Source organism: Phascolarctos cinereus, unplaced genomic scaffold, assembly GCF_003287225.1.
Source record: "Phascolarctos cinereus isolate Bilbo 61053 unplaced genomic scaffold, phaCin_HiC Scaffold_5;HRSCAF=322, whole genome shotgun sequence".
Lineage (NCBI taxonomy): Eukaryota > Metazoa > Chordata > Mammalia > Diprotodontia > Phascolarctidae > Phascolarctos > Phascolarctos cinereus.
Window position 1 is genome coordinate 49,891,855 of NW_027555958.1, and position 26,167 is coordinate 49,918,021.

Below are 26,167 nucleotides of genomic sequence, written 5' to 3' on the forward strand. Positions count from 1 at the left end.
ACCATTGCACATGCCCACACAAACACACACAAACACACACGCCCCCCCTTGCTTTTTGCTTCTTTCCTTTTGCTTACGCCATTCCCTGTGCATGGACTCTCTCTTTCTCACCTACCCTCCCCCATCTCCACCTGTTAAATGTTGCTCAGGCCGTAATGATTAGTACAAATGTAGTATATCTTTCATAAAGCCTCCCTTGAACCCATCAGTTAGTGATCATGTTCCCTCCTCCACTCTCCCAGGCATCCTAATGTATTGTGTTTACTTCTCCTATGTTCTATCATATATTATTTTGTAGTAATTGGTATACCTCAAATCTTTCCATGACATTATAAAGCTCTACAAGGGCAGAAAAAATCTTTTTAGATAAACATAGCTTTGAAATTATATTTCAAATTTATTATATGCTTTAAAAAATATACTATATGCAATGGAGATTTGTTTTCATATGTAATTTTCTTCTTTTATATGAGATGTCTGTATTTGTTGATATTTCTCAAGTTGATCATTTAAAATTTTTTTAAAATGAAAAAGTGATATATTCATAACAAATCTGTTCGTGTCACCCTCCCCTATCCAATGAATAAATGAATTTTAAAAGAATCTATCATGCAACATAGACCACTTGTATCAGGAAGAATTCTTTTTTGGGGGGGGAGGTTAGGCAATGGGGTTAAGTGACTTGCCCAGGGTCACACAACTAGTGTCAAATGTCTGAGGCCGGATCTGAACTCAAGTCCTCCCGACTCCAGGGCCAGAGCTCTATCCACTGTGCCACCCAGCTGCCCCAAGGAAACAATGCTTATCTGATCTTTGTACTTTACCTAACATCAAGGTTCTATACCTACTAAGCGTCTGCTATATAGCACATTGCTTGCAAAATGCTCCATACATTATTTCATTAGACCCTCACAACTCTGGGAGGTAGGTACTATTATCAGATCCATTTTGCAGATAAAGACACTGAGGTTAAGAAAAGCTACCTTACATCAGCTCCTACAGCCAATGAGTGCCAGAAGCAGGATTTGAGCCCAGGTTTTCCCATCTCCAAGTCTGGCCCTCCAGACACTCTACTGGGCAGGATAAAATTCCTTGAGATCACAGCATACAATAATTAGCTGAAACTAATGGAAATGCTCAGCCTGGAGGGGCATGACAGTCATCTTCAAGTATCTGAAGGGATAGCCTATGAAAGAGGGATTAGACTTGTTCTGACTAGCTCTGAGAACAGAATGTAGGAGTGAAAAGTCACAAAAGGACAGATTTAAACTGAAGATGAAAAGCCTGGTTCCAAAGTGCAATCAGCTGTCACTGGAGGCTTCAAGGAAAGGCTGAATGACCATTCACTTATTGGGGATGCCTGCCGAGATATAGGTTGGGCCACATGGCCTCTGAGGCAAGGGCCTTCCAGCTCTGATATTTTGACTCAGAATGGTAAATACATATTATTTTTACACCATCATTTTAACTTTTTTTCAGTGCATACCTATATGCATTTTTCCTTTCAAACAATCTCATTTTAGGGGTGTGACTCATTGTCAATGGCCTATATTTGGACCAATATGGGACTTCATTTTGTTCCTTGGCAACATACTCACTTTAATTGGACCAAAATGTATGCCATTCACATAAGAATTCAGAGTCTGGTGTTAAGACAAAATAAATACAGAAAAATATCATTTTGACATAATGTCTTTTTAACAAAAAAAAAAATCACTGACAAACTAAGAATGTTGGCTACAGGATTTGTTGTATATATTTACTCTGAGTAAACCTGATTACATGTATTAAAATCTGATTTTTTTAAAATAGGTAATTATACTATTTATAGAAATGTCTGATTTTAAATAGCAGGTTCCAGTATGCATTTAAAATGATTTAATATCCACTAAATTTTTCAGGAACACTATTATAAAAAGCAAGATACATTGTATTTTTCTAAGGAAGTTTATCAACAACATTCATCAGACAAGAAGTATTTACTGAATATTTGCAAAGTTCTTTGCTCTGTAAAATAAAAGGGGGTAGTAGGGAGGTAAGGCATGGGAAGACAGTGATTTACTTCCCATCATCATTCATATAGATCTTTTGCAATAAACTTATGAGGAAGCAATTTCTAGGAGAAAAAAAGAAATCATCAATCAGTTTTTTCTGGTATGATCTTGCCTAACCTTTTCCATAAAAATCGAATCTTTCTATATTTATATGATTAATGTATATCTGACATACTGAATTTACACATTTTACACCTCTATTTGAAAATTACCTATTGTCAATAAAACTTTATTACATTATTCACTAAGTTTTATCACCACAGATTTTTTCAAATATGATAAGTTATAATATACAGAAACATGCATTCAGATATAAAATACATGCAAAGGACAGAAAGCCAAAAGAGTAGGTTAGTAGATTACTCACAATGAGATTAGAAAACAGAATGGGTGGACAAAGAAGGTAAAAACTGAGTGGAAAACAGGGAATGAAGGAGAGAAGAAGAAACAAGAACTCAAGTTCCAAAGTTAATAAATTTCAGATACGTAATCTAAAACTGTATTTCCTCTGAAAAGAGTAACATTAAGTCCAATAGCTTTCTCAAGTCTCTTTCTAAAAAAAGCCAACTGGCTAAAGGCCTAAATATAATACCTTCAATTAATTACTTCTGTATTCAGATATCACTCATTTGTATAATATTCCATTAAAACAGAATAAACTCTTGCAATGAAAAATGAAATAAGAAAAATATGTAGCAATTAGCAGACATGTAGCTCCCATTTTACAAAGTACTTTAAGGTTTACAAAGCACCTTCCTCACATCAAAGAGATCACTGGAAGCTATGTATGCCAACATTAACAGTATTTATTTGAAACTCATCAAAAACTTGGCATTCATATCATTATCAACAATCATCCATGAGGGTTCAAAGGATGTCACCATCTTTTGTCTAAACATAATATGCTTAACCACAGTTTTAAACTATACTTCATACTTTTAAATTAAAGGCCTTTAATTCTGGAGACTTGGGTGAAAATTCAGACACTCATCAGCTGTATAATCCACGAAACAGTTAAAGTGTGCTGGACTTGGAGACAAAGGACCAAGGTTCACATACCAGCAATCCTACTTACTACCTGAGTCCTTCAAGCAAGTTATCTCTCTGAGCCTCAGTTTCCTCATTTGTAAAATAAATGGATTGGACTAGATAACTTCTAAGGTCTCTTCCAGCTCTTTAAGCTAGGATTCTGCAATAATTAGTAAGTGACAACCTCTCAAGGCCTAAATTTTCTCATCTATAAAAAGAATTAATACCTATCTCTCCTTATGAGAAAGGCATTTTGTAAACTTTAAGACACTAAATAAATAAGTTATCATCCATATTGGATCAAGTCATGGAAACACTGACAATTTCATAAATGCATTGCCTTCTTCATTTTGCTCTGTGCTACCACCAGCTGAGAATATATATACTTAAATGGTTGAGCACTCAAAGAATATGCCCTGTAAGAAGCTCAAGAAGCTCAAACAGAAAAAAGGGAGCAACAGCATCAAGAACAAATTAAGTAATATAACAAACTGACAAAATAAACCAATAAAAGAACCACGGAAAAAAGTACTACACGAATAAAAGGAATTTTTGTGAACTTATTCTTGCTTATAAAAATGAGAATAAAATGTACACATTTCTATTTTAAATCAACCTAACACACTGTCTAAATATTTTGATCTAGGCTGTATAATAACCACTTATTTTAAGTTATCACAGAAGCCATGATAGAAAGTGTCAGGTAGATGGCAGGTTCCTGCGATGCCAGTGTCACATGCTGTCACTTCAGACAGGAATCACTCAATAAGAATCTGGACTTCAAAAAGCCCTGCAGACTTTGTGGTGCAATCACCCATTTTAAAGATAAGAAATCTGAAAGCATAAGTGACTTGACCAAAGTCATACTAGTAATGGTCAGACCAAAGTGTAAACTTCAAAGAGTAAACATGTTTTTAAAATTGTTATTACAATTTATATACAAACAGTACTGAAGAAAAAATATTCTAAGTAATACCAATAATTTTGTAGTGAATATAGTGATAACACCAGCATCTTTCCACAGTGCAAAGAATCATGGGCTTGGAGTCAAGAAATATCTGGATCTAATCACCCCTGAGGAATTCACTAGGGGTATGAGTAAATCACCTGGCTTCCCAAAGCCTCAGTTTCCTAAGCTATAAAATAGGTATTGTACCTACCGTACTTAACTCCCAAGAAATCTCTAAGGCTCAAATGAGATAACCTATGTAAAGTCCTATATAAATGTCTGTTAATTATTATACCAGCTCTTTTAAAAACGTGTCTATTAAGCCCAACTGGCAAATTAAAGGGAGCAAATAGAAAGATTAACAACCTTCAAACTAATTTATAGAAGAGATATTAAAGTTACAGAAATCATCATTCACTTAAATTGAGCTTAGAACTGAAAAAGTGGTGAGTGGATTTAAAAAATGGTATTAAAAAACAAAATCTTATTATTAATACTGTATTTTTTCAAGCATTAAACTGTATTCATCCCTAAAATTTAATAAGGATAAATGTAAATTCCTTTTAAAAATCAAATACTGAAGTCCAAAATAGGGAAGGCATGACTAGAAGGAAAAGGAAAGGGAACAAGCATCTATATATAGTGTGTACTATGTGCCAGGCACTGTGCTAAGTGATTTTGCAAATATTATCTTCTTTGATTCCTTGCAACAGCCCTGGGAAGTAGGTGCTATCCTTCATTTTACAGTTGAAGAAATTAGGGCAGACAGAGCTTACAGTGAATGATTTGCCCAGGGTGGAACACCTAGTAGGTGTCTTGAGGCCACACTGGAACTCAGGTCTTCCTGACTCCACACTCAGCACTCTATCCACTAGGCCATCAGCTGTCTCTGAAAATCACCAAGATCTAAAAGACTCAAGGCTCTTAGTGAACTTCAAGTCCAACATCAGTCAACAGCTCATTCATGTCAACAGATCCGACAACCAAAAAAAGCTAATGGGAATCTTACGCTGCATTCATGCATTCATACAAGTACGGTATCTAGAAAAAGAAGGGAGAAGAGTCAGCTTTATATTCTAGTTATGGTTAGATAAAATCTAAAATACCCTGCTCAGTTGGAGACACCACAGTTAAGGAAGGTTACTGACAAGCTGAGGCTGATCCAGGAGGGTCACTTGCTAACTATGGGAGTAAAAATCATGTCATAAGGGCATTAGAAAAGGAATTAATTGGAGAAGTCTGCCCAAAATAATGAAAGAGAAGGGAAGCTACCCTCAACTTTTTGACAGGCAGTCATGACCCCAGAAGCCCAAATTGGCAACGATGAGTGTAAGTCTCAGAAAGACTACTTTTGGTTGACGTAAGGAAAAATTTCCTAACAATCAGAGCTATTGAAAAGTGTCCCATTGGTGGAGGATCAGAGAAGTAGATGCTGGATAAGGAAGGGGGATTCCTGCTCAGATAATGAGTAGGTGATTTCTAAAATCCATCTAATCTTTGAGTCTAGAAACATGGATAAAACTTATCTCAAAAGTTAAGGCTTCATTATATATTCAGCTTTATCATTTTTAAGCAAATTAATCAGTTAACTGAAAATATATCTATAGGCTTTGACAGTAACTACAGTATTTTTAAAATAAAATTTAAGCCTTTGATTTTTTCCATTTTTTCAGAGGTTCAATGGGAACTTTAGGAAGCACTGCGACCATGAAAAGATGATAGTCCAGTTAAGACTTTGGAAACTGTTATTGGAAAGAATAAACTACTCCACAAACATATTTTTGATTGGTAATGTAAATATTATCTAAAAGGCTTATAATTTGGGTTCCCATTTTATCCAAACAGATGTATTCGGCATAGTCTCATCAGATTTAGTTACCTAAATTTTCACTGGCACAACTTAAGTTAAATAAATTATAAAACAGTGGATTAAAAAATAATTCATCTCAACAGAGTCCACCTCTTATCTTTTAAAGAGATAAGTTAATTAAATCAACATCAAAAGCTAAAAATAGAGGGGAGGGGTAGAAGCAAGCAAAATATAAATCTGCATTTTTGTTAAACTCGACTCACAAAGTGAATTTAAAGTACTGATTTTTTAAACTGGCTTACAATATACATTTCCTTGGATGTGAAAAAAAATCAGGGCCTAATTTTAATACATAAATTATGAAAGAGACATCTTTTTTGCCTGTTTCTCAGTGAAAGATTAAAAGCTGAGGTACAGAATTAAATCTTAAAACTGTCTGACCACCACCAAATCCAATCAAAGAAAGAAGTACCGGCAAGTACTCCCGACTAAAGTACCTAATTAGTACTTCTAGCCTTAACAATACGCAAAGCGTTCTTTAAGAAATGGTATAGTCCATCATTTAGATAGATAGACAGACACACACACATTTTTTTTTCACATTTGACACCTTAACTTCTCAAAAGCTTCAGTTTCCTTATTTGTAAAACCAAATGGTGAATGAAATGATTTCTCCAAGAATTCTTAGTGTTTTAAATTCTGATTCTTGTTTCAGAAAATCTAGAATTTACCAAACAATTGTATCGGTCACTATATTATGCTCCAGGGGAAAAAAAAATCACATAATATAACAAAACCTCTCTTTATCACGCTATATAATAATGTACTCGAGTAGAGTCCCGTCGTTTTCCCAACTGAAACCAAAAAAATACCTTTTGTATACCTGTGTCTGTGTTCATCATGTCCTTGTCCATGGATCAAGAAGCCTCCAATGTCTTTTTCTCCTTTGCTGGTATCTACATGTGGAATCAACACATCCTCTAAACCCAGGTCAAACCTTTTGTGTTTTGAAGAGTCCGGAAGGAAGAAAAATGCCCCAAAACATAGGGTGATGAAGGCACTAAGAATAAGGAGAAGGATAAACTTCTCAGATAGTCTTAATGTAGCCCTGTGATGAGAAAAGGAGGGCGGCCCCAGGTTCAAGGGTGGTATTCTACGTCCAGTTAAGGGCAACAGAGCCGGGGTGGTCATTGTTTACTTCTTCTAGAAAGTGTTTTTAAAAGCCGTCATCTTATGTCAAACGTACAATACATCGAACAGCCTCCAAAATATTGGCAAAAATAGAGAAAGTGGGAGCCTTCGCGGACTTCGGGGATTATTGTGCTTATTCAACAAGTATCGCCTTCTGCCCCTCTTCCAATTACGTTCGGCAGCCTGCGCCCCCGCGGCCCCTCCCACCCCCCCCCGAAGAATCGCGACTCTAGGTTCTTCCGTGGTCTCTCGGCAGCCCGGGCAGCAGCAAAGAGTCGCCCCTCATTCCTGGGGGTCGCGGTCGCGCGGTCCCCACTGAGGAGAAGGCCGAGCGGCGGCCCCCTCCGACGCCTGCTCCCTCCGCTGGCTCAGCTCTCCAGCCCCCCGGGGTGGGGGGGTTTCACATGCCTCCACTCGGGATCCTCCCAAGTTTGAAAAAGGGCGCGTGGGGAACTTGCTCCGGCGGCCACAAACCCGGGGGCGGCGGCGGCGGCGGCGGCGGCGGCGGCTCTGGCAGCGGCGGGCAGACGCCAGGGCCTGGGCCAGCCCGCGGGCTGGGCAGCGGCCGCGGGGCTCGTCACAGTGCGCCGGGCTTCATGGGTCACCGGAAGGGAAAGCAGATCGGGGATCCCCGCGCCCCCGAGGCGGCTCCCGCCGCACCCGTGGTCGTGACCGTGGCCGTGGCGGCTGCGGCGGCTGCTGGCCCGGGCGGGGGGGAGTGCACTTCCTGCCGCGGCCGCGGCTCGAGGCTCGGCGGGGGGGGGGGGGGAAGGACGCGGCGGCCCCGGCCGGCGGCGCTAGCCCCGGTGCCGGCTCCTCGCGAGGCCTCGGGCGGAGCGAGGCCGCGGCTGGGCGCTGCCCGAAGGCGGCGGCGGCGGCTCCCACACGAGGCCGGCCCGGGCCTGCTCGCGCTCGGCGGCGGCGGCGCTGGCGGCGTGGGAAGCAGTCTGGCCGGGCCCACTCGGTCCCGGAGCCCGCGGCGGGCAGCTGCTCATGCCCCTCCTCGGCCGCCGGGAGGAGGGCGCCGGGCAGGAAGAAGACGACGGCGGGCGGCGGCGGCGCCGCGGGCGGGCCGGGGAGGGCGCTCACGCTGGCCTCCCGGGCGCTCGCTCCGGGCCCGCGTTCGGCCCCTCACCTCCGCCCGCCGCCGCGGGTGCTCCGGGCCAGGCCGGGCCTGGCTCCGTCCTGCTTCCCTGCCCCCCCCTCGGCCCCGCGCGTGGCGGCCGAGCTTCTCCCCGCGCCCCCACCGCGAGTGGCTGGGCGGTTGGCAGCTAGGTGGGGGCGTGCGAGCGGGCGCGCGCCGGGGAGCAAGGGCGGCCGATGGAGGGACGAGCGCGGCCTCCGCGCCTCGGCTCGCGAGTGGGAGTCAGGGCGAGAGCGAGAGAGTGTGCGGGGTGAGCCGGCGATGCGCGCGCACGCTCTCCGTACCCCTCCCCACCCCTCCCCCTCCTGGCCCCGGCGTCCCAGCGCCCGCAGCCCGGACTCCGCCGCCAGCCACTCCTCCCGGCGGGGCCGCAGCCAAACCCGGCGCTCCCCCCGCGCCCGCTCCCGGACCTCCTCTGAGCGCATGCCCCACCCGCGCCGCAGGCGGCCCATTTATTCCGCTCTAGGATAGCGCTGGTGGCTAAGTGCTTCCCTTGCCCGGGCATCCAGCCTTTCTTTGCCTCTTTGCCACCTCCACCCATTGAGCCTAGTCCGGCCCTCTCGGGGCCAGCAGAACTGGTGGGGTCACTCCTACAGCCCTTCTCTAGGGTAAACAGTCCGGGAGCCTTCCAGCCTCTGGCAGGGCTTCCAATTGGGGGCGTCACGAGCCAGAAGAAGGATGAGGCTGGCGATCACTTTTCATCCAAGCCTAGCATCCTTTCTGAAATCCAAAGCATTGGGAAAATTGGGTCTGTGGAAGAAGGGAAGGGCGAGTCACCTAATTAAAACGGTTGGATTTGCCCAAACCCAACCCAATCCAGCAGTTAAACTTTAATCTCACTTGTATGCAGCTCTTGTCTCTCCTCCCCCATTCCCTAACTAGAATGTAAATTACTGGAAGGTCCATGCAAAGGTGTGGTAACTAGCCTAGGAATCGGGGACTGCCCGGCTTCCGGTGGCGTAATCTTGAGCCAATCACTTCACACCCAGTTTGGGCCTCAGTTTCCCTTTCTGTAGAATGAAGGGATTGAACAGGGTGTTGTATAAATGGTCTTCCAACTCCTAACAACCTATGTCTCAAACTTCTATATACTACCCACGGAGCACCTTTACAGGGTACTAACCACACAGCTAGGCGTTTAAATGAATGAAAGGTTAAACAGACCCTCTAGCGTATTGCCATTCCCCCTCCTCACCACACATTTGCCCTTCCTCTTTCTCCAATGTTGCAACGGTCCAAAAGTTAATCCAAGTGTTCACTCGTACCTCCATTCTTCTTATTCAGGACCGGTTCCCCATACCCCACCTCTGTGAGCCTCAAAGCTTGACCTATCCCCAGGGAGATTGTGCAGCTCAACTGAGATAATGGCTATAAAACACTTTGCAAACGTTAAAGTGCTACATAAATGCCAGTTATTATTATTAGCCTACAGTCTGCAGGCTTCCGATCTGGTGATGACTTTATTCACGGAGCCTTCTCTTTGCATACCTGCTGAGCTCAAACAGTGTTTATAGAGCAATGTAGGGTTGTGCAGGTAGATATTTGAGGGGAAGGATTGTAAGCACATGTACTTTTAATTTAATCTGCATTATTAACTCTTTCTTAAGCGTAGACAAGCAACAAAACAAATCAAGTCCTGATTTCTAAGTTGTAAATATCGGGGCTGAAAATTTCCCAGCGGCCCTCACGACCTGATTTGTTCTGGTTCCAGTACATGCAATCTCTCTTAGTTCACTGCTAACACTGAAGGAGGCAGAAATCATGAGGCAGAAATCATTCCGTGGAGTATGGAAACTACCCGGAGGGCCCAAGGTTTAGGGACAGGTGCAGCCAGGCACAGTAAAAGGTCAGAGCAAGAAAAACAAGGAAGATTTGGAGTGCCAAACGGGATATCTGTGGTCATGCACCTGAGTCCCCACCCCGGACTTATGCAAACAATTCCCAGAAATAGCTGAGCTCATAACAGTTTCTAGGGTGCCCCTCAGCAGTTTCTAGAACCCTCTCGTGACCGGAGTTTTTATTCAAACTAACCAATGATCTTGCTCCTCGCTTCTGTACCCGCGCTTTTTTGCTATAAAATGAGACCAAAGAATCCACCCGGCGCGCCAGTCCCTCTAGGTGACTGAGTCGCCCGAGTACTCGTAAGTTCAATAAACCTCTTGCTATTTGCATCCGGAGTTGTGTTCGCGTTGATCCTGGGAGGGTTTCTCAAGGTCGGAGGACTACCCGAACATTGGGGTCTTTCATTTGGGGGCTCGTCCGGGATCTGAGATTCCCACCCAAGGACCGCCGAACCACCGACGGGAGGTAAGCTGGCCAGCGATCGCTCTATGTTCTCTCTGTGTCTGACTCCGAAAACTCTGACTGTCTATTCGGTGTGCGCGCATTTTTGGTTTCAGTTTATTCCGGGTTAATCGATCTAAGATCGAGGCGTGAGTAGCGGACAGACGTGTTCGGGGGCTCACCGCCCGGCAATCCTGGGAGACGTCCCAGGATCAGGGGAGGACCAGGGACGCCTGGTGGATCCCACGGCAAGGGATAATTCTCTTCTGATCTCACAGTTGCACTGTCTTGAGAGACATACCCTACCTTCTGACTCTTTTTCCTGTCTTTTTAATATACGTCTACGCCGCCATATAATTTTTTTCCTTTTTATTTCAATAATAATCATTATCTGGGTCGTAATTCCACTCTTCGGGACCCCCAGAATGGGACAGGGTGAGTCGACCCCTCTCTCTCTTACACTAGATCACTGGAAAGACGTGAAGACAAGGGCTCACAATCTTTCCGTGGAGATAAGAAAGGGAAAGTGGCAAACCTTCTGTTCCTCCGAGTGGCCCACGTTCGAAGTGGGATGGCCACCGGAGGGGACTTTTAATCCTTCTATTATTTCTGCAGTCAAAAGGATTGTCTTCCAGGAGACTGTTGGACCTGGTGAAAGGGTCTAGAAAGAAGAAAGATTTTTTTATTGGGTCAATTGTATTAGTTATGTTGCTGGAAGGGCAATTTCTTTTATAATCTGGAATGTTAAATTAATTGTGTCTTCAAAAAAAAAAAAAGGGAGTCAATTTGGCTGTTGGGGCATTTTATATGATCCTGTTTTGTAACATTTCCTTTTAAATATTGTAATTCAAGGAAGTATAAGATTTTCAAATTTTGTCTCTATTGAAAGGGAATTTTCAGTTGAAATTGTTTTGTTATAATTTATAAAATTTGTGAGATTGTTAACTAAGTTTTGGGGTTATTGTTTTAATATCAAAACCTAAGATTGTTAATTGATTACTTGTGTGTGAAAAGGAGGGGCACATGGCAATTCCCCTTATTTTGTAAACTTGCCAGGATCCCTGGAAACTATGGGGGGGAGGAAAGGTCATCTGCCCTGAAAAAAAAAAAAAAAAAAGTGCAGCTTCCATATGTTTGTTTGACATGTGGCATGGTAAGGAAATTTTCTTAACTGAATGGGTTGTAAATTCAATAGAGCGGGAGGGTGTCAAAGTGTCCATTGAAATTATAGACCAAGATATCTGTGTTTCTTTTACCATTAACATGACATAGCATAGTCTATGTCCATAAGATACCGAGATAAGAAAAGTCCCATTGTTCTGGAGAGTGTTTGGTCCCAGACATCTTGGGCTCAGTGATAACAAACAGAAAGAATGTTGGTCAGTTCTAACTGGTCCTGGAAAGGGGTGTTTTTGGTTCACTTGAAAAAAAAAAAAGAATTAGTTCAGGTTTTTGGCCCTTATTGGGGTTCAATTGATTATACTCACCTCAAGATGTTCCCATTGTTTAAAGGAATTATGAGAGCAGTAGTATTTTTCTGTGATCAGTCTCTTACTATTACCAATGTGAGATTAAATTCTTATTATCCAGGATTTGTGATTTTATGGGACAGACATTTACTATTGTTTTGAGCTTTGATTACCAGGGTACTTGTCTGAGTTGTCATAAAGCCAATAGTAGAATGGCATGTGCTGCAGGCTGAGAACTGATAAAGGTGGAAGTCTGTGCCTGGGAAGACTTTTGAGGACAACCTTGGACACAGCCTAGATAAGATCTTCCTGACTCTATTTCCCAATTGTGCTATTTCCTTTCTGACACGGGAAATCCCCACCTGATTAATCCCAGGCCCTGCTTTTAACATCCAGTGACTATGCGATTACCTATCAGATATGACTCATGCCTGGAATCAAATGGAGCTAAGGAAGTTCTTTCCTTCTGATATGATATATGACCCTGTCCCTCTGGAACATCCCTGTGTTACCGTAATAGGATGCAAGTACATTCATGGCCACATAATAATAATATAGGGATAACATCCCCCTAAGGAGGAAATGTTTATACACAATAATAGGACAAACGTGTAATGTGATAGATGTCTAATTAAATAGGATAGCAAATTTTGAGAAAAGCAATAGGATTAGACTGATATGATTGGCTTCCAAGATGTATCTATTATAGCAATCCAAGCTTTAAGCATGTTTAGGTAGGAAGATCACAGTTTTGGATTTTTACACTAAGCCAGAGAAGCAGAGCTCCCTTTTTGAACTGCCTATGAGTTAAACCGATTGTACATGAGCAAGGAACTTAATATTAGTTAATATAGGTAATACTGATTGTATTGATTTGTATGATTCCTGTCTAAGGTTTTCTTTGTTACCCTGATTACATGTAAATCTCTCTTTTCCAAACTAGTCTATTGTGAGCTCTCTGATTGGTTCAATCTGTACCTGACTTAATGTAATTATGCAATTTTGCAAATTATGAGTAAACTTTGTTGTATTGTTTGTTTGAACCTAGTCCTGTGTGACTGGGAAAACTGAACTATCTCTATGTGCCTTTAACTAAAGACTTATGAGGGATTCTGGGATACTTAGGAATTTAGTTTCCTTAATACTACTCTGGAATTTGTGTTATTTAAGAACTTTTGCACCAATTTAGTGAGGTTTTATGAACAAGAGTAGAAATGCATGCAAGCTTTTTAGGGCTCATTTTGGAAATGTTCCTTAGGCAATGTGACATCTTAGGGTACTATAGAACTGGGACTTGTGTTCTGTGTGTGTTCCTATATGAGTTAAAGTTCTTTACAATTAGGTCAGGGGTTTGTGAGAATGTTATTTTGTTATTTGGGTAATATCATACTTGTTTAAAGTTGTGTTACAATTAATAATGTTAAAAGGGAAATGGCTTGTGGTTTATCTTCTCCATGTCATCAGAGAAACATGGCATGACTGAAACATTTAAGATCCTATATGCACTGTGTTAAAATGGATTCTTTCATATATCTATGTATGCATTGGGGCCTGTGGATTAATGTAAGGTATGCATATTGTTGTTTGCTCTTGTTTACTATTTAGTGGGGGTTGGCAGTATGGGTCCGGCTCTTACGGCAGTCCTCTTCCTTGGATGATTCCTTTGCCAAAAACTAAAAGGGGGGAGTAGGAACTCAGGGCAGATGGCACTAATTCTTCCTTAACCAAGTTCTTGCAGGGACTCCAGAAAGAAAACACAGAGGCCACTACTGATCATACTTCTCTTGTGTTTGTTTGGTCCATGTTTACTAAATATTCTTGCCAGATTCCTTTCTTCTAGGGTCGGAGCCATCAACTTCCAGATGACTGTATACCAACCCAAGGTCTCTAGTCCACTGAACCTGGCATCAGCCAGGTTTTGAAGTTTGACCCCTCGAACGGGACCCAGAGAGGCAGGGACAGCTCTACGCCCCTTGCCAGCAGGAAGCAGTTTCAGAAGCAGAGACCTCCGCCCCTTTTCACCAAAAGAATTTGGTTCCTATTTGTTTGAGGGGGGGATGATGGGGGCGGGGCCCAAACCAAGATCTTCGCTCTTTGCCTCAAAGGGAATCTGACTCACAGGCCCCAGACCCTCATCTCCCTTTGAAAGCCTTAGCCTTACCTTTTAATCTTATTCAGATCTGGCTCCCTTTTGTCTATAGGCCCCAGAAAGGCCTTCCTTTATCTCCTTTTGAAAGTCCTAGCCCCACCTTGATTTTGTGCGGATGCCTTTCAAACTTCTGCCTTCCTGTTCCCTCCATTATCTATTCCCACTGTCTATTCAATCTCCCTTGACCCTCCCTGCATTTCCCTATTCTCCACTACCCCTCCCTGTTTCACATGCCCCCACCTACTTGCCCATCCCCCTTTTCCTTGGTTCTCCTTCCCTTTTCCTCTGGCTCCTAGTAGGACCCCTCAGGCAGATCCTCCTCACCCCTTGATTATGAGACTGCTCCGAGCCATCCATAGCATTGTCAACTCCACCCGGCCTGACCTAGGACCTAGCTGCTGGCTGTGTATGGATGCACAACCCCCATACTATGTGGGAGTGGCAGTTAATGGTTCTGGTTCCCATAGCCCAGACTCGGAAAATTGTCGGTGGGAACAACCTAAGTTGACCCTGGGGGATGTCCAAGGAAAAGGTACCTGTCTTACCTCATCCACCACATCCCTGAAAACTTCTCCTTACTCTCCTGTCTGTAATAGTACTGTGGTTGTTCCCCAATCCTCCTCCTCTTTTTATTCAGGGCCATCCGGCACGTGGTGGGCCTGTCTGGATGGGATCACACAGTGTGTCTCCGCTGCAGTGTTCCTAAAAGAATCTGAGCCTCTATGTATATTAGTCTTCATTATCCCCAGGGTCTCCCTTCTTCAGGGCCTGGAGGGTTGGGAGTACTTCAGTCATGAGGGCAGTGTGTCCTACTGAAGCAAGCGAGCCGTTCCCCTCCTCATCCCTATCCTCAGTGGGGTTGGGGTTAGTGGGATCAACTGCTGTGGGTACCGCTGCCCTAGTCCGAGGAGAGGCCAGTTACCAGGAACTTAGTGCTCAGGTCGATGCAGACCTCAGTCAGTCATCTGGAGCACTCTACATCCCAACTGGAGAGACAGGTCAACTCCTTGGCAGAGATGGTTCTGCAGAACCAGAGGGGTTTAGGCTTATTGTTTCTCAGGCAAGGTGGCCTTTGTGCCGCCCTAGGGGAGGCCTGCTGTTTCTATGCCAATAACTCAGGTGTAGTTCAGGAGAGCCTTTCCCTGGCACGGAAAAATATTGCAGACAGGCAGAGGGAACGAGAAGGGAACGAAAATTGGTACCACAGCCTGTTTTGGACTTCCCCATGGTTAACCATTCTTATTTCTGCCTTAGCCGGGTCTTTGCTCCTCCTTACTATAGCCCTAATTCTTGGTCCTTGTCTAGTTAATCGGCTCCTTGACTTTGTTAGATCCTGTATTAATTTAGTTAAGTTACTGTTGGTTAAAGGTCCCCGTTATCAGACCCTGGTGTCTGCCTTCTTTGCACCCTATAATGAGGCAGCCCCAACCACGTCAAGGGTTTGACGTGGTACACAAAAGAAGTGGGGAATGTAATGCAGAACATTATTTTACCATTTGGGTAGTAGAACCCTTTAGGCCATGGAAAACTCCAAATTCCTTAGCAAGACCCTTATCTGGCTGCTCAGGCCACAGCCCTCAGATCATATCTCTGGAAGCCTCCATTGTGAGAAAGTTTGCAGAGCATTATCATATCTACACAGAGGGAGAAGGGTGTCCTTGACCAGCCCCCCCCAAAAAACCTCTTCCTCTTGCCAGACTTCAAAGATCCATCCCCCTCCCTGTCCTGTATACTCCCTATATAAACCCTAGCTCAACCCCTGATGGGGGCTGCTTGATTTGGATGTGAATATCCCTGGCAGCCGCGCGCTAATAGCTAATAAAGTCCACAATTTAAAATTAGCTTGGGTCGTCAACTCGCCTATAGGGATGAGAGTGGCCCCAGGAGACTCAAGGAAAGGTTAGATAAGAGGCAGTTAGAGCACCAAAAGAATTTAAGTTGGTACGAGGGATGGTTCAACCGTTCCCCCTGGCTTACTACTTTACTGTCTGCCCTTGCTGGTCCCCTGCTACTCCTCCTTCTGTTACTCACCCTCGGGCCTTGTGTCATCAATAAGTTAGTGCAATTCATCAATGATAGGGTTAGTGCAGTAAGGATTCTGGTTCTCAGGCACAAGTACCAGACCCTAGACAACGAGGATAACCTTTAATTCTGCTCTATGATTAGAGCTACCCTCAAAGAAAATGGGGGAATGAAGGAGGCAGAAATCATGAGGCAGAAATCATTCCGTGGAGTATGGAAACTACCCGGAGGGCCCAAGGTTTAGGGACAGGTGCAGCCAGGCACAGTAAAAGGTCAGAGCAAGAAAAACAAGGAAGATTTGGAGTGCCAAACGGGATATCTGTGGTCATGCACCTGAGTCCCCACCCCGGACTTATGCAAACAATTCCCAGAAATAGCTGAGCTCATAACAGTTTCTAGGGTGCCCCTCAGCAGTTTCTAGAACCCTCTCGTGACCGGAGTTTTTATTCAAACTAACCAATGATCTTGCTCCTCGCTTCTGTACCCGCGCTTTTTTGCTATAAAATGAGACCAAAGAATCCACCCGGCGCGCCAGTCCCTCTAGGTGACTGAGTCGCCCGAGTACTCGTAAGTTCAATAAACCTCTTGCTATTTGCATCCGGAGTTGTGTTCGCGTTGATCCTGGGAGGGTTTCTCAAGGTCGGAGGACTACCCGAACATTGGGGTCTTTCAACACACTTCCTAAACAATGGGGGTTCTGCCGACCTAGGGAGCCTGTGAAACAAATTTCAAGCTCTCATTTGATTCCCAGCACGTCTGTGGGTTTGGGCAAGTCACTTAACAATTCCTCAACTGTAAAAAGATAGTTGGACCCTGTAAGTTCTAAGGGTTCTCCAAGCTTTAATGCTATTATCTTTTAGTGGTTGGTATCCGTCTTGGCCAAAATAATAATGGTCCTAAAACCATTAGTTTATTTTGTCTTTCTTTTTTTCCTTGCCTCTGTGACTCACAGAATGTTAGAACTGAAAGAGAATAGAGTTCATTCCAATCAACTTAACTTACAGATGAGCAAATAGTCTCAGAGAAGTTATGTAGCTTAACTAAGATAACATAACCATATAACTCGTAAGTGGTGGGGCCAGAACTAAAATCCAGGCCTATACTTTTAGGCCAGCAATCTTTCCTCTATATCAGTGGTTCTCAAAGTGTGGTAGAGGATCCTTTGGGATTCCCTGAAACCCTTTTGGGGTGTCCTCAAGGTAAAAACTTCATAATAATACTGTCTTAATTTCATGTATGGTAAATATTAATAGATACAAATCAAACAAAAGCTTTTTGGAGGGTCTTCAATAATTTTAAGAGTATAAAGAGGCCTGTGACCAAAAAATTTGAGAAAAATGGCTCTACATCATGGCCTTTAAATCTGGTTTAGGACTGCTGCTAGATCTTATGTGGTTTTCTAGCCTTTCCTATTTCTAAGTACATTTGCTTCAGAGAAACTTCCTTAAGACTGAAAGCTAATTGTTTGCACCTGTATCTGGACTTTGAGATTTCAGGACCACTGATTAACGTGTTGTTCAATTACTGGACTGTGCAATATCCTATATCAAGACCATGTATTTTCTTGCAAGAAAAAGGCCTCTTACTGATGATTAAATTATATCTCTCTTATCTCAGTGGAAGTAGAAAATGGGTGCAAAATGATGTATATACTATTAGGCCTATGTCAGTTTATTTTGTTTAATGGGCCTTTTCTTGTTGCAAGAGAGGAAGTCTGTTGAGGAGAAGGGCAATGTTGAAAAATTATGCTGATGGGGAAAAAGCAGCAATAAAACTTAAATGGACCCCTATCTACTGGAATTTTTAAAATCTGTGATAATTGAGGGGGCTGAGGTCATATCTCATGCAATTTGAGTGATCCACATAAACAGTATTGTACACAAACATAGGAAATAATTCACTTTAGAAAATCACATGAGAGTATTTTGCCCACAAAGTATATTTGTGCTTTGATCAAAGGTACAGACAAGTTTGAGAAGTAGCAAGTACAATACTGATTTCACTTTTACAAATTCATCTGAATTAATGAGTAGTCCCACCAATCATTACAAAACAAAAGTGACATGTATGAATTTCAGATTTATAGATTCATTCCTGGAAACTGCTTGTCTGTTAAAATTAAAGCTATACTTTTTATTGTTCAGTCATGTGTTGGTTCTTTCCAGTATCGATGCATTTCTTAACACCCATGACAATATAACAAATACAACTCCCAGCTCTGTTTTAAGTGTTACTGGAGTCATAATTTGCTGCAAGAATAATTCTGTTGGTGTACAAGGAAGTCTTTCCATTCCTATGTATCACTAGTGACTCCTTAGATTCACCCTTTTAATTTTAATTGATTACTGTCATACTAGAAGACAAAGATGAAAGGGAAAAGATGAGCACAAATTTAATGAGGTTGTAAGGAAAACTGTAAGCAGTCTCCTGCCTCCTTCACCCAGCCTATGCTTTCCTCTTCAGAGAAGCATGCTTTCCTACCCTTTAAATAATGATGAACCTAGAAATGCATATGTATAAAATAGAATATTACTATTTCATACGATCCCCACTGATTATCAGTATATATCAGTTTCGTTTTCTTCACCCCAGACCAGTTACCACTCCCCAGCTCCAGGTTTTTCTGGCTCCAAACCTTCTCTCTGCCTCATTACTTAGGCAAACAGCCCTTTTTAATCTCCACTCCATCCCCACCTTGAACTTGGGGTAGAAAAATTGTAGGCCACTTCTTACTCTGCTGTGGAAGCAAAATTGGCTCTGAATGGCTGAAAGAATATCTAATTATCTAAAATCAGAAGGCATGAATTTTGTCTACTAAGTATCTGTAGATATAGAGTTTTCAATTATGCAGCCCTTGTTGTGAGAATCCCTTTGTGACAAGAAGTACTTGGCCATTGTTTTGGGTGATATCCCATTTCACTGGGCTTAAGCTTCCACTCAAAAATCACAACAGACTACAAACAAGTCCCTACTTGCAATTATGTTGGCCAAAATGTTAGATGCATTCATAGAATCTTTGAATTGAAAGAGACCTCAGAGATAATCTAAGAGACAGAATGGTCTGAAAAGAAAAAAAAAAACCGAAGGAAATAATCTTAAGATCTGAGTTCTAGTCTTAAAATCTGTTGCTTAAAAGCTCTATAACCTCAAGTACTACATCACACCCATCAGACTGGCCAACATGACAAAACAGGAAAATGATAAATGTTGGAGAAGATATGGGAAAATTAGAATACTGATGCATTGTTGGTGGAGTTGTGAAGTGATCCAACCATTTTGGAGAGCAATTTGGAACTATGCCTGAAGGGCTATAAAATTGTGCATACCCTTTGGCCCAGCAATAGCACTTCCAGGGCTGTATCCCAAAGAGAGCATAGAAATGGGCAAAGGACCCACATGTACAAAAATATTTAGAGCAGCTCTTTTTATGGTGGCAAAGAATTGGAAATTGAGGGCATGCCCATCAATTGGGGAATGGCTGAACAAGTTGTGGTATATCAATGTAATGGAATACAGTTGTGCTATATAAGAACTGAGAAAAACCTGGAAAGACTTGTGTGGACTGATGCTGAGTGAAGTGATCAGAACCAGGAGAAAGATGTACACGGTAACAGACACCTTGTGCGATGACTAATGTTGATAGACTTAGCCCTTCTCAGCAATGCAAGGACCTAAGACATCTCCAAAGGTCTCCTGATGGAAAATGCTATCCCCATACAAAGAAAGAACTATGGAATTTGAATGCAGATTGAAGCATACTACTTGCTGTATTTTTTCTTCTATCGTGTTTTGTTTCGTCTTTCTTGTGGCTTCTCCTATTGGTTCTAATTCTTCCTTGCAACATGACTAATGTAAAAAAATGTATATGTATATGTATATGGGAATGTATATGTATAGCCTATAGCAGATTGTGGGCCATTTTGGGGAGGAAGGGTAGGAGAGAGAGGGAATAAAAATTTAAAACTTAAAAGCTTATGGAAATGATTGTAGATAAATTAAAATAAATTAATAAAAATATTTTGAAAAAGAAAACTAAAATAAATTAATAAAAAAAATAAAATAAGAGCTGTATACCCTCAGGAAAGTCACAATCACTCCTTGGACTTTAAAGAGGCTTCATCTGTGAAATGACAGATTTGGAGTATAGAATAATGACATTTGCGCATCAACTTAAGTTTCAAAAAGAACTTTCCTCACAACAGCCATATGAATTAGATAGTGCAAGTATCATTCCAATTTTACAGATGAAGAAACAAGATATGAGAGGTTAGCTCACCCGTGATCACTAATCCAACTACAATCTCCTAACTCCAAATCCAGTGTTGCAGTGCACATCACCTCTCAGATAATTATTATGGTTTCTTCCAGTCTAACCTGTTGTTCTGTGATTGTAATACCGGGACTTCACACCCCAGTGCAAAGTCTAGAGGGGTAGCATGAAGACACAGGGAACATAAAGACCTAATAAATGACAGCTTGATGATACAGTGCTGAACCTGGGAGTCAGAAAGACCTGAGTTCAAATCCAGCCTCAGACAGGTATTAGCTGTATGACCCTAGACAATTCACTTAACCCTGCTTGCTGCAGTTTCCTCACCTGTGAAATGGGGATAAAAATAGTACCTATGTCTTAGGTTGTTGTGAGGATGAAATGAGATGATGATTGTAAAGCTCTTAGCATAGTCTCTGGCACATGGTAGGCACTATATAAATGTTCATTCCCTTGTCCTTCTTCCTATCTTCTACCTCCTAAATACACCTAAAGGGAATTACAGTCTTGATGGGAACAATAATTATTAATATGGTATATAATAAGGGTAATATAATAGCTGTCCCAAAAGGGATAGAGTGCCTGACCTCGAGTCAAGAAGATCCATCTTCCCAAGATCAAATCTGGCCTCAGACACCAGCTGTGTGACCCTGGACAAGTCACTTAACCCTATTTTCCTCAGTTTCCTCATCTGTAAAACAAGCCCAAGAAGGAAATGGCAAACCACTCTAGTATCTTTGCCAAGAAAACCCCAAATCAAGTCACAAAGAGTTGGACATAACTGAAAAACAACTGAAGAACAACCTATAATAGGGGCATATGATAGGGGATTGCTGGTGATTTGACAGGCTGGTGTCTGCTTGAACAGAATGTGGTATCAGGGATGGCCAGGCTTTAACTGTATTATACAAGTTTCTGTGGCTCTTTGAAGTTAAAATTTTGTTGGCCAAACACCCAAGGGTAAGTTTTTTAGTTTTGGGGGGTTTTTTGCCCCTGGGAGACTGGACTTAAGGGAATTATATTGATTTTATCAGTCCAAGACTGTGGGAGTGATAGAGCACTAACCGGACTATATTATCTACAGCAAAAATGCCAGCATCAGAATAACCAAGTCTCCATCATCAATGAGGCCCACTGCTAACATGAGCTCTGTTTCACTGGCCTGCTCACACCAGTCGTTAATTAGCATCACCACTACACTTGGCATATTGTCTCATAATTCATGCTGGTACCCTAGAAATTAGTATGGAAAGCCTAGGCTTTCATTAGTGAAAAGATCTGTATTCTAACCCCACCTAAGGTATGACCCCTCTGGGCTTCAGTCTCTTCATTTGTAAAATGGGGAGAGGAATACCACCTTGTAGGGCTGTTGAAAAGAAAGCAACTAGCACACTCTGAAAGTTGCTAGTTGAAGATTTTTATAAACTGATAAAAAATGAAATGAGCAGAACCAGTAGAACAATTTATACAATAATAACACTGTAAAAGTTGCAGGAATTAATTATCATAATTATTCATCTACACTTAGCTTGGTTAACAGATGTTTTTATTGCCCAGAACACAATTCTAGCAATGAGGTTTCAAACTAAAGAATTTCTTTCACTGAGATTTATCTTCTTCATCTGCAGGTCACTGGCCTCCACATGTTAAACAAACAAACAAAACAAAAACCACTCATCTAGGAGAAGGATTTTAATGTCATCACCTCAAACCATATACTCTACCTCCTTGGAGCTCCCTCTGCATTTAGACAGATTCACTCAGGAGCAGAATCTTAATGCAATTTTTGCAAAATGAAAAGTCAGTCAACAAGCATTTGTCAATAATGTTCTATGGATTTGGCCCTGTGATAAGCATTGAGGATACGAGGAGGAAAGGGAAAAAAAATAAAGTCCCTACTCTCACATTGCTTTTAGTATGATTAAGGAAACTTAATGGAAACAGCTATGTACAAACAAGATCTATGCAGGCTAAATTGGAGATAATCTCAGAGGGAAGGCACTAAGATTAAAGAGGGATTCTTACCAAAGGGAAGACTTTAGCTGGTACTTAAAGGAATTCAGGGAAGCCAGGAGGCAGAGATGAAGAGAGAGAGTATTCCAGGCATAGAGAACAGCCAGTGAAAACCCTCAGAATCTTTTTGTCATGTGCAAAAAACAGCAAGGAGGCCCTTCTCACCAGACTAAGGAGTATGTGGAGGGGAGTTAAGTATAAGAAGACTAGAAGGGGAAGAAGGGCCCAGGTTATAAGGGGCTTCACAAGCCAAAGAGAAGATTTTCTATTTGATCCTGGAGGGGTTGGGAAGCCACTGGAGTTTACTGAATAGGGAGGTGACATGGTCAGACCTGTGCTTTAGGAGAATCACTTCAGTGGCTGCGTGGTGGATGGACTGGAGTGGAGAGATACTGGAGGCAGGGAGACCTACCCTCAGACTGTGTATAGGCATGAGGTGAAGAAGGCCCACCTGCACAAGCATGGTGACTGTGTCACAGGAGAGCTATAAGAAATGAGGGAGTAGATGATATCAAAAAGACATGGAAAGACTTATCTAAACAAATGCATAATAAAGTAAGTAGAATGAGAAAAATGCATACTATAACATCAATATTATAAAAATACATTAATTGATAAACATTAATTATAAAAACATTGAAGATTTTTATAAACTGATAAAGAATGAAATGAGCAGAACCAGTAGAACAATTTATACAATAATAACACTGTAAAAACAGACAACTTTCAAAGTTGTAAGAACTATGATCAATACACGATACAATTAATGATTCCAGAGGACCAAGGATGGAGACATACTGTCCATTATGGAAAGATTATGGATTAAAGGTGCAAAATAAGACATATGTATATGTGCATATGTGTATGTGTGTATACACATATATATGCACATATATTTGTGTATGTGCACATATATACATATAATATATGTGCATACAAAGCACAGACTTATGTGTATTGTACATACATACATGCATACATACATGTGTGTATGTATGTATACGTATATGTGTGCATATACATATATCAGCCCTGAGGGTATTTGTTTTGCTTGACTGCATATTTGTTATAAGAAAATTTTTATTTTTTTCCCAACGGGGTGGGGGTTGGGAAGAAAGGAACAAAAATAGATTTCTATTAATTTTTTTAATAGAGAGGTATGGGAATACTACAGATATGGAATGTTGCATGCACTTTCAAATGAGGACACTGTATTTTTGGTTTCATTTAACTTTCATACTTTGTTACAAGAGACCTCTCATGAAGAGAGAGTAATCTACAAAGGTTTAGAATGTCAAAGCAAAATTTTAAAAAGTGAAGGTATATACAGGCAATGTTCTGAAGGTAGAATTGACAGGACTTGACAATTGATTGGATATGGGAGGTAAGAGAGAATAAGTAGTCAAGAATGATACTTGGGTGACCAGGAGGATAATGGTACTCTTGACAGTTACAAAGAAGATATTGAGGGAAGTTTCAAGGTGAAAGATAATTAGTTCAGTTTTGGAAATGTTGAGTTTAAGATGCCTACAAGACATAGAGTTTGAAATGTCCAAGAGGCAGTCGTGGATGCAGTCAGAAAGGAGATTGGAGCTGGACAAGTAGATCTGAGAATCATCTTAACAGAGATGATAATTGAATCCATGGGAGCTGATGAGATCAGTAAGCAAAATATCAAGGGAGAAAAGAAGTGGCCCAGGATAGAGCCTTACAGGAACACTCCAGGTTAGGGGGTGTGACCTAGATGAGGATCCAGCAAAGGAGACTGAGAAGGAATAGTCAGAGAAGTAGAAGAAAAACCAGCAGGGAATGATGTCCTGAAAACCTAGAGAGAAGAGAGGTCATAAGTTAGAACTGTCCATAAGCCTTAAAAGGGCTGCATTTATAAAAGTTATGTTATAAGGCTAGGTATATGTCTTACGGTGTGTGCCCCATGTGTTGCTAAGCATATATAACATATACATATATAAAGCATCATTGACATAGAGAAAGAGAACTACACTGAGAGTTAGAAGACCTGGGTGGTAGTTATGGTCATGTCACTAACTAGTCACCTCACTAGGCCATATTCTAGCTACACTCTCCTCAATTACCTATATCGACCCCTTAGTAAGCCAGTTCATTTCCATGTTAAATTTGAATCACTCATCCCTTTGCCCCACTGCTCCTCATACCTTTCTCAACCAAGCCTCTGAATTATTCCTACCATCTGCCATTTTTGCTCCTGCTCCATGAGGCTGAATGGAGCTGGTGGAGGTCACACAAATGGCTCCACACCAATTTTATGCTGTCCCATCTCTGATAGGCCCTCACAGCAGCAAGGCAATCTTTTACTCCTCCCTCACTGATTCTGTATCCCACTCACCACAGTGACTGTTCCAGATTGTTCCTCAAACCTCCCACATCACATTCTCAGCTGAGGATCTCTTCTCATAAACTGTGGAGAAAACAGAGGCCATTTACGTGAAGTTCTCTCTTCTCCCCTCACCTCACAGTTCCTTGATTTCATCCCCTGCTCTTTTCTCCTGTCTTCCAGTCTCTGAGGTGAACCCTCTTTTTCATCGTCTCTGCCAATTCTTCTACATATGTGATTGGACACATCCTCTCCAGTCTTTTCCAGCTGATTGCCACCCCCACTCTCTAATCTTCCATTTCTCCCTATGTATAGACTACTTGTATGTTTCCTACAAACATGTCTATGTCTTGGCATTCTTAAGAAAAAAATCACTAGGTTCTACCATTCCTGCTAGCTATCATCCTGTACATCTCCTCTTTCCTCAAACAAGAGTCCTTGAGAAAGCTGACCGTATTCCATGCCTATACATCCTCTCCTTTCATTCTCTTCTTAACCTTCTGCAATCTGGTCTCTGACTTCATCACTCAACTGAAACCGCTGTCTCAGAAGTCACCAACTATCTTTTAATTGTCAGATGTAATGGCCTTTGTTCAGTCTTCATCCTTCTCGACCTCTTTACCTTCAACCTACACTGCTCCTCTCCTTTCTGTTTTTGTGCCTGTTCTCTCTTGACTCTCCAGCTACCCATCCTGCCACTCTCGCTTTCCTGTGTTGGATCGTCATCCTTGTTACATCTTCTTATCGCCTTGTTATCTCTTGACTGTAAAATTTCAATCGCTTCCTAACTGGTCTGCCTACATCAAGTCTTCCAACTCTGCGGGTCCTTCTTCCACAGCTTCCAGCCAGTGATTTTGTTTTTCCTGAGACCGTGTCCCTCCTCCCTACTCAATAAACTCCAATGGTTCCCCCAGTATCTTTAGAATAAAATCTCAATTCTTCTGGAATTGAAACTCTTCATGACCTGGCCCTTTCCTACCTTCCTTCCAGTCTGTTCACACATTATTCTTCACTCTGTTCTCCCAGGTCCAGACGTGCTGGTTATCTGCTGTTCATCAAGCACAACACTCCGTTTTCCATGTCCATATCTTTGCACAAGTCGTCTCCCATTCCCACAATGCTCTCTGCTCATACCTCTGCTTCCTGAAATCCTCAGCTTTCTTTAAGCCTCAGCTCAAGTGGTACCATCTACATGGGACTTTTCCTGGTTCCCCCCCTTGGCCCCCCTCCCACATTACTGCTTTCCTTTCCAAGGTTACCTTATGTTTCATTTGCATATGTCTTATATATAAATATATGCACATGTGTATGTACGTATGCATGTACACTATATGTGTATATGTTCTCTTCCCTGTTAGAATGTAAATTCTTTGAAGGCAAGTATAACTTTGTTTTCATAGTTATATCCCTGGCACTTAGCATAGAACTTGG

The 26,167-nt window shown here is 42.0% G+C and overlaps 1 protein-coding gene across 1 annotated transcript in view; it reads right to left on the minus strand.

Moving 5' to 3' along the window:
* MAN1A2 (mannosidase alpha class 1A member 2) overlaps positions 1 to 7,605 on the minus strand; it is a 229,954-nt gene extending 222,349 nt beyond the window's left edge. The window contains exon 1 of the mRNA XM_021002903.2: positions 6,726 to 7,605. Within this exon, the coding sequence (XP_020858562.1) occupies positions 6,726 to 7,033 (308 nt within the window). The 5' untranslated portion in view covers positions 7,034 to 7,605. The remainder of the gene's footprint in view (positions 1 to 6,725) is intronic.
* Positions 7,606 to 26,167: the final 18,562 nt, after the last annotated feature.